This window comes from Vigna angularis, chromosome 7 (genome assembly GCF_016808095.1).
Source record: "Vigna angularis cultivar LongXiaoDou No.4 chromosome 7, ASM1680809v1, whole genome shotgun sequence".
In the NCBI taxonomy this organism is placed as follows: domain Eukaryota; kingdom Viridiplantae; phylum Streptophyta; class Magnoliopsida; order Fabales; family Fabaceae; genus Vigna; species Vigna angularis.
Window position 1 is genome coordinate 29,800,393 of NC_068976.1, and position 8,473 is coordinate 29,808,865.

General features: G+C 35.9%; 1 protein-coding gene across 2 annotated transcripts; it reads right to left on the reverse strand.

Annotated features, from left to right (window-relative positions):
- Positions 1 to 2,361: 2,361 nt before the first annotated feature.
- LOC128197690 (uncharacterized) lies at positions 2,362 to 5,104 on the reverse strand. Of its 2 annotated transcripts, none has more exons than XM_052879984.1 (2): positions 4,717 to 5,104; positions 2,362 to 2,548 (listed from the first exon to the last, which is right to left on the reverse strand). In XM_052879984.1, the coding sequence occupies exons 1-2, from the start codon at positions 5,027 to 5,029 to the stop codon at positions 2,427 to 2,429; spliced, it is 435 nt and encodes a 144-aa protein (XP_052735944.1). In that variant the 5' UTR covers positions 5,030 to 5,104; the 3' UTR covers positions 2,362 to 2,426. The 2 variants fall into 2 exon arrangements, 1 of the variants encoding a protein (XP_052735944.1); XR_008250322.1 differs by lacking the exon at positions 2,362 to 2,548 and adding an exon at positions 3,228 to 3,707.
- Between the last annotated feature and the right edge of the window lie 3,369 nt (positions 5,105 to 8,473).

The window sequence follows — 8,473 nt, forward strand, 5'->3', positions numbered from 1 at the left end:
AGTTCTTGTTTACATGGTTTTGCCGACGTTCTTCTACTCCTGTTGCAGTGGTCAATTCTGCTACCCCTGCTGGAGTGGCCGATTCTATGTCCAAAGATTCTGCTACTCCTGTTGCAGTGGCCGATTCTGTTGCACCAGGTTGGCTCCACCAACTAACATTGTTGCACTTGCACCAGCTACCGGTTGGACTTGTGGTGTGGGCTTCGGTTCGACTTCCATTATGGTATGTTCTGTACGTTGTGCTACTGTAGGTGAAGATTCTTGAAGTGTTTCAGGCACAATAATACTACCATGTTGTTCTTGGACTTTTGGTTGGACAACAAAATCCTCCCCTTACTACAAAAATTATTAATATTACCGACAGATTTTTACCAACGGATATATATTCGTTAGTAAATTTTCATTACCGACGGATCGTTATTTTTTTACTGACGATCAAAAGTCTTTGGTAAATTCGTCGATAATGTGTATGTCACTTACCGACGGATTTACGGAAGGCTTTTGGCCTTCGGTAATGTATATGTCACTTAGGTTTTGCAAAATATTTATTAAGAAAAAAGCTAATTAACATTGCTATCCCCATCCTTACTATAAGTACGAAACCATTCCTAAAACCTCCTAGATATATTTTAAATGTCGTTTCCGAACTTCCTACAATTAGGAGAAAGACTATACTAAATGCAATAATGGATATTCTTGCTCCAAATTCCAAATGACGAAAAGCACTGAAGTATATCATAGAAGTTAAGGCACCTAGAAAAGATCCACATGTTGATGTTATCACTGTAGTTATTAATCTTCTCAGACTCGTTTCTCTTACAATGTTACGATGTAATAACTTATATATTAAAAATTCGTTTATTGGTACTAGAACAGTACCAGTTATTTTATTAATATAGGCCCCTTTTAGTATGCTATCAACCGAAGTTTCAAATAGAAATCCGAAAGTTAATGAAGTATATCCAGTGATATAGTTTCGAGAAAGTTCTTATTTTCATGGTTTTGTCGACATTTTGCTACTCCTGTTGTAGTGGCGATTCTGCTATTCCTGCTGTAGTGGCCGATTCTGTGTCAAAAGATTTTATTACTCCTGTTGTAGTGGACAATTCTGCTGCACCAGGTTAGGCTCCACCAGCTAACATTGTTGCACTTGCACCAGCTACCGGTTGAACTTGTGGTATGGGCTCTGGTTCGACTTCTATACGACATGTTCCGCAGGTTGTGCTACTGTAGGTGAAGATTCTAGAAGTGTTTCAAGCACAATAATACTACCATGTTATTCTTGGGCTTCTGGTTGGACAATAAATTCCTCTTCTTCCTCCACTTACTACAATAATTATTAATATTATCGACAGATTTTTACCGACGAATATATATCTGTCAGTAAATTTTATTTACTGACATATCTTTTACCGACGACCAAGGAGTGGAGTAGCGATGAGACGACGAGTGGCGATGATGAGAGATGGGGAGGCATGGGAAGTGCACCGGACGGTTGGATTGGGGATGGGCTTGGATGTAGATGTTGAAGAGGTGGGTGTGGGAGGGTAAGAAAAAGGTTTTCAGGGAGTGGAGAAGGTGAGGTTGGAGTTGGTTAGGAAGAGGAATGGGAGAAGGTTTCCACGCAACGAGATTTATTGTGCCACGTGTTATTAAATGCTAGCTCACGCAAGGCAAAAAATTTAACGTTGTCCACAACATTTAAGGGCATGGACATTATTGATTCAATTTTATATAAAAAAGGATTTAATATAGCTATTTCAAAATACGAAGACCTAATTGACACAATTCTGCACAGATAGGAACCTCTGAAATAATTAAACCTATTTTCTATTAATAACTTTAAAATAATTTTAGATAAAATTCAATGTAAAATATAATTATAAATAAAGTTAATTTTGTTAAAAAGATTTACTAAAAATATCAATTTTAATAAAAATATTTTTATAATATTTATATAAAAATAAAATTTTGTTTTAATTTAGAGATGAACAAAAATTGTTTAATTTAAAAAAAAACTAATTGAAACAAAATAAAAATACGAAATCAAAGTGAAATTAAGATAATGACAAAGAATGTGACAGTGACATATGACATGACAGTGACATGATATTATCATGGTCATATCACATTGTCATAGTTATGTATCACGATTTTAGCTTACATGATAAATTATTTTTTTAAAACATTTTAAAAAACAATATAAAAATAATTAAAAAATATCTAAAAAAAAAAGTTCAACAACCATTGATATAATTACACCAATCAAGTCTTTTTGTTAAATTGACAAAAACAAAGTTAATTCTATGGTAATATGATTAAAAAAATCTGTAACTTTTTTTTCTCTATCCTATGCTCTTTCTCGCATGCGCTTTCTCTCTCTCTTCTCTATTCCTCTTAATATTAAATTTACTTATTAATGATTTTCAAATGTTTTGAAGATTACATTGAATACTACCACCAAGCTCACCTCCACCTCCGCCTCCTAAACCACCACCACCGTGACCAAATCCACCACCACCAACCCACCTCCACCTCTTAAGTAGACCTGTCAAAACAGCCCATTTTATAAGATTTGACCCTAGCCCATGTGAGTTGGAGCCAAAACAAGCTCATAGGGCCAAAAAAAAATTCATTAAAAAAACCCACAGGACCAAATATTCCTAAAGTCCTATGGGTCAGGGCAAGCCTATAGACTTTCCTTTTTACCATGAAAAAAATATAATAATAAAAGTAGAAACAAAAGATAGTCAATTCTACAACAACAAACCCAACCTCAAACCCAACTTAAACCGCATAATAGAAACACCTCTGCAGAGAAACATATAGCAACTGAAGGTTTATTTTATGATTAAATGCTGAAACAAAAAACATCATATCTGGAGAATAAAAAGCATATCCAGATTTTGTTTTCTCACTTACCCTTGTCACGGTTCATGCTTATTATTGATCATTGTTCTTTACCAGATCCTGTCAGTGAATTGGCAAATAGAAGCCACTAAAGCATAATCTAAAAAATATAAATTGAGAACCAGAAAGATCAGGAGAAACACTCTTGGTTCCTTGCTTTGAATCGAAAACTACTAAATACCATATGAGATTAGATTAGAAAGTAGTTGATTTTAATTAAGATAAGATTATTTTAAGAAGACAAAGAAAAAAGTGGTAGAAAAAGAAACAAAGGGGATAATAAAATCAAATGACAAGTTGACATATATGTAGTGGTTTCCAACCTAATTGGTTCAGATTAAAAGGAAAATTGGGTCATAGAGTTTATCTTGTTTTATAGAAAAACTAGGTCAAAATAATTCTTAAAATAAAAAATTCTACAACATTACTATCATGGCTTTGAATTGCGATCCATTACCCTTATGACTATTCACAACACATCAAAGCATCAATGAGAGGAACATGGATTGATTAAATCAATCTTTTTGGGGTCCTGTATTGAAGCTGGTACAGAAAATATGTATAAGTGTACCTTATAACTAGTTTAGGGGCAATATGTACATTACACTCCAATCAAATACCCTTGAAACTGAATAAACTGCACTCAAACACCAAATTTCACTCTTCTTGCTTTTACTAGAAACTTTATAATGAATAATTAGAAATTGATGCTCCAAAGTAACATGATAGCCCATTCCACTTGGTTACCCAACTGGTTCTCTGGATTGAATCCCATTTAAATAACCTTAACTATTTATCTGAAAGAAAGAAGATTCTCACTCAATTGATTTTTCTGAAACAGTATATCAACTTCTGTATACAGAGAACTCTAACCCTATAGTAATAATTACAGAGAGATCTCTAAAATCTTCTAACAGTTTCTAGTAGTACACCCAATATCCTACTAACAATACCTTAGAACCTCTACCTTTTCTGTGATGACATATTATTTAAGTTTAAATTTAAATAGGATTATTGTGATGCAAATTTAGTATTGCAACTTAAATTTGTTGCCAACCTTTAAAATCTTTTACGTTCGCACATCCCAATTAAAGATGGCCTAGTCCCTATTAGTCAGTTAGCTGGATTGTTAATTAGAGAGATAGAAATGACAAGATATAAATGATAGGAAGAAAAATAGAGATCAATCTTTTCTTTAAGAGTGGGAATTGACTGAATAAGTTTCTTTCCAATACGCATTATATCTTGATGGAAAGACAGGTGACTTTTGTAGGTTTGCCAGTAAACATCATCTTGAAGCTATATAAAGTAAATTCTTATTCATCATCAGCAATTTTGCTGTTCACGGGATCTAAACTGAACCAAAAATGAGGTGGAAGGTCCTTTACCTCAAGGACAAACGCCCCACACTAAGAGGACGCAGACTTAGTGCGTATTATGTAACTCAACACTAGTAGTACCACACTACTCAAATTCCCAAAAGTTTATTAAAATCCAACCTTTCACCCTCCTTCTGATGGGATCGATTTGATTTCTTTTGGCACGAACTCGATAACCTAAAAATTCTTCACTAAATTCACACTGAGCTGACTCAAAGAGACTACTCTGCTTCTATACAATGGCTCAATCTTACAAACACCAAAATCACTTCTCATAGCCACAAACTTACATGTGGATAAACGGGTGCTTCACCATAACTTCGACCATATATCACCAACAAACACATTCAAGATACTATTTCTGGTTCACACTCATAAACATAGAGAGACAAATAAACATGAAGTAGGTGAGAAACGAAGTGGGTACCTTCAAAATGGGCAGTGTGAAATCGACAAGCAAGAGGGTGATTGAGAGAAAGGTCGAATTGGGTTTTGCAGTTCTTGCAAGTTTTGAGGTTGATGCTGCCATCAACAAAGTGTTTGTTCCGAAAAAAATGAAAATGCTTCGTCGTCGCAAAAAAAATGGGGGCTAGGGGGCTAACCCGGGCCCAATTCAATCTCAACCCATAAAATGGGGTTTTGGGGGGTAGGGGCTTTAGAAAAGCCCCCACCACCATCACCTGCTCCTCCTCCAATGCCTCCACCCACACCTTGACCAAGTCCGCCACAAACACCGACATCGACTCCGTGACCAAGCCCACCTTCCCTATTATTCCATTACCATTGATGTCTCTCTGTCCTCGTTCTAATGCTTCTGCACATTTATTTATTTTTCTTTTTCTTTTTCTTTCACACCTGCACGGTAGTCTTAAACTACTTCTGCATCATTGGGGTTTATCCTATTCATTCAGCTTTATTTGATTATGCAGAGTTTTTCTTGTTCCTAGCTTGGTTAATTTTACAATATCAAAGGTTAGTGATTAATTTCTGTTTGTAATGAGATGGTGACTAATGAGATAAAATCTGCCTGCTTTTGACGAGGAGATTGTACAATTTTCACAAAGATAGTAAAATCATCGACTTCCCTTTTTTGCATGCATGTGATCCTTCCAAGATGAGAAGAGAAAAATGTGTTCTCGTACCATTTGAAGACCCGTTCAGTTTTCTTCTCTCTCTTTTTTTCAAACGATTTTTTGCTAAAGCAATTTCATTCATTTCTCATTCAAAATTTATCGTATTTCAAAATTATTTTAAAGGTTTAATATGTATTTTGGTCCCTCTTTTCGTAGGGTCTGTTTAAAGTAGTCCTCTTTTTTTTCAAAAGTTCACTAACATCCTACTTCTCGCAAAAACGATGCACGTTAGTCCTTTTTGGTTACGGCGTTAAAAAGACTAACGGCACAGCTGCCCAGCTGGCACAAAACTGATGATTTGTACAGTTATGGTTGAGGTGACACTGTGAATTGCTGATTCATCTTGAAAGCAAAGAGATTCATGGTTGTTTTTCCCAAATTAAAAAGCAAAGTTAAGGTTGTTGGTGATTCGTGCTACATTTGTTCTCAAATCTAAAAGCAAAGGTTACGGTTGTTGGAGATTCGTGCTACTATTGTTCTGAAATTTAAAAGTAAAGGGTTAGGGTTAGGGATGACTTCATCACAAAGTTGTTCTTCCTGTTCGAAGGCAACGTCCAAAGGATTTTCGCAATCCTCACACGGTATTGTTTCGAGGGGAGTTGGGATAACTCCTATTTGCCACTGTGGTGATTTTGCTGTAATGAAAGTTGCCAGAACTTCAAGGAATGCTGGGAGGAAATTTTGGGGATGTCGTCATTACAAGGTGTTTTGAATACCGTAGTGACTTTTATGTGTATTGGATTTTATGTGTTTTAACATTTTTTTGTTCTTGGTGAATAATAGAGTGGATTTTCAACTGGGATGTCATGTAGTTTTTTCAAGTGGTGTTCTGAGGACAACGCTGATGATAGAGATGGTACAATTGTGAGACAAAGCAACATGATATTTGATCTGGAAAATAATGTGAAAGAGTTGCAGAGAAGGATAAAGTTATTACTTGGAGTTGTGTTTGTTGTTATTGTGTTGAACATTATGACATTGTGGCTGTGTTTAGCTTGATCTTAGGTGTGCAATGTGCAATTTATGTTTTGTTCATGTAATGGCTTAGGTGTTTAGCATCATGTTTTGTTGATGTAATATGAGTTGTTGTAATATGAGTGAACAATCTGAGTTCATGCAATAAAGTTTGTTTTAGTCCCCCCTTTGCTTTAAAAATGTTAAATGTGGTCCCGCATTGCTTTAAAAATTGTTCACGGTGGTCCTTCTTTCCTTTAAAAATTGTTCAAGGTGGTCCCTTACGTATATGACTGTAATACATATTAAGGATACCTGGCAAAAAACAGATATAATTACATAATATCACTACTTCCAAATATCACAACATAATATCAATACAACTATAATAACATATTTAATTAAAGTGCTTAATAAGAATTCAACATAGACAATTAAAGTGCTTAATAAGAATTCAACATACACAATTAAAGTACTTAATAAGAGTACAAAATACATCCAAATGCATCCAAATACGTCCAAATTTTCATTTAGATCTATGGATCTTTTCTTCTAATATTTAACTTTTTCCTTCGTTGTGGCTGACTTAAATCTCGAATGGAATCTTGACTTGGTAGTGGTGGGTGGTCAGATTGGGGACTTGATGGCTGTGAAGGTGCAAGGGGTTGTGAACTTTGTGCCTGTGCTGGTTCTGTTGGTTCGATGATGGTTGGACGTAAAGGGCACAGTTTTTTGTTGTGCCCTAGTTCACGGCAGATGCTACATTTCTTTCGTTGCCCACCAACACTCATTTGGGTCCCATCTTTCGTTAGCTCCCATGGCTCCATTCTTCTTTTTTTCTTTGGTCTCCCAGGCATGTTCCTCTTAAGTGGTGGCAGTACATAAGGAGAACTAGTTTTTTCCCATAGGAGGTGGCCATTCACAAGATAGATGATGGACGCATATGTCTCTTCATATGTGGATTTCCTGAACCAAATTGGAATAAAAGTTTCTGGATCTACATTTGAATAGTTCATTGATGCAACTGCATGACAACATGGGATGCCACTGATCATCCACTTCCTGCAGCTACATTCTTCATTGTCCAAGTCCACTATGAACTTGTTCCCAATGACTGAAACATGCCTAACCTTAAAAATCCTTCTTGTAGACCAGCTGAATAAATCAACATAAATAAGGCATATCAACAATTGGATATGAACATCAATAAGGCACAAGAACAACTGCATATGAACATAAATAAGGCACAAGAACAATATTACCTTGGGATCCAATATCTTGACAAATTACATTCCTTCATAAGTCTCTTTTTGATCTTTGGACAAACATTGAAATCCATAGATGCCACCTTGGTTCTGTTCGTGGCCCATCTTTTCATCAAATACAGTCTAATATCCTCCAGCATGGTTATAATGGGTTTTCCTCTAGACTGAACAAGAACACTGTTGAATCCTTCACTGATGTTGTTATCTAGAGTATCACACATTGCTTGAGTTCTGAACCTACTTCTTGACCAATACCTATTGCACGAGAATGAAGAAAATGGGTTACCAAACATCAGTAATGCAGAATCTTTGTGCATGTAATGGAAATAATGTACCTTGGGGGAATGGCTATGAGGTATTTATATGCTTCTTCATTCACTGCTCTGATATTCAACATCTCTCTCTCCCAAGCTTGGGGGTATGTGCTTGTGGCAGCCCTCCACATCAAATTCTTCAATATCTGACCAGAAAATCTTTTCCTAAAGTTAGCATAAAGGTGCCTGATGCAGAATCTTTGTTCTGCCCTAGGCAAAAGCTCTTTGATAGTTGGCACCAACCCCTGCCAACATCAATTTTTTAATCAAACACACATGATTAATAAAGTATGCATAATAAAATAATTTAAGTACTGCATGTACCTTTTGCTGGTCAGACATTCACGTGTACGCCCCACAAACTTCATTGCCCCCAAGGTCTTCAACCAATAATTGCAAAAACCAGGACCAACTATCTTTATTTTTGACTTCAACTACTGCATATGCAAGGGGTAGCATTTGCTCATTTGGATCCCTCCTAACAGCAGTAAGCAGCTCTCCCTTATAAAGACCTTTCA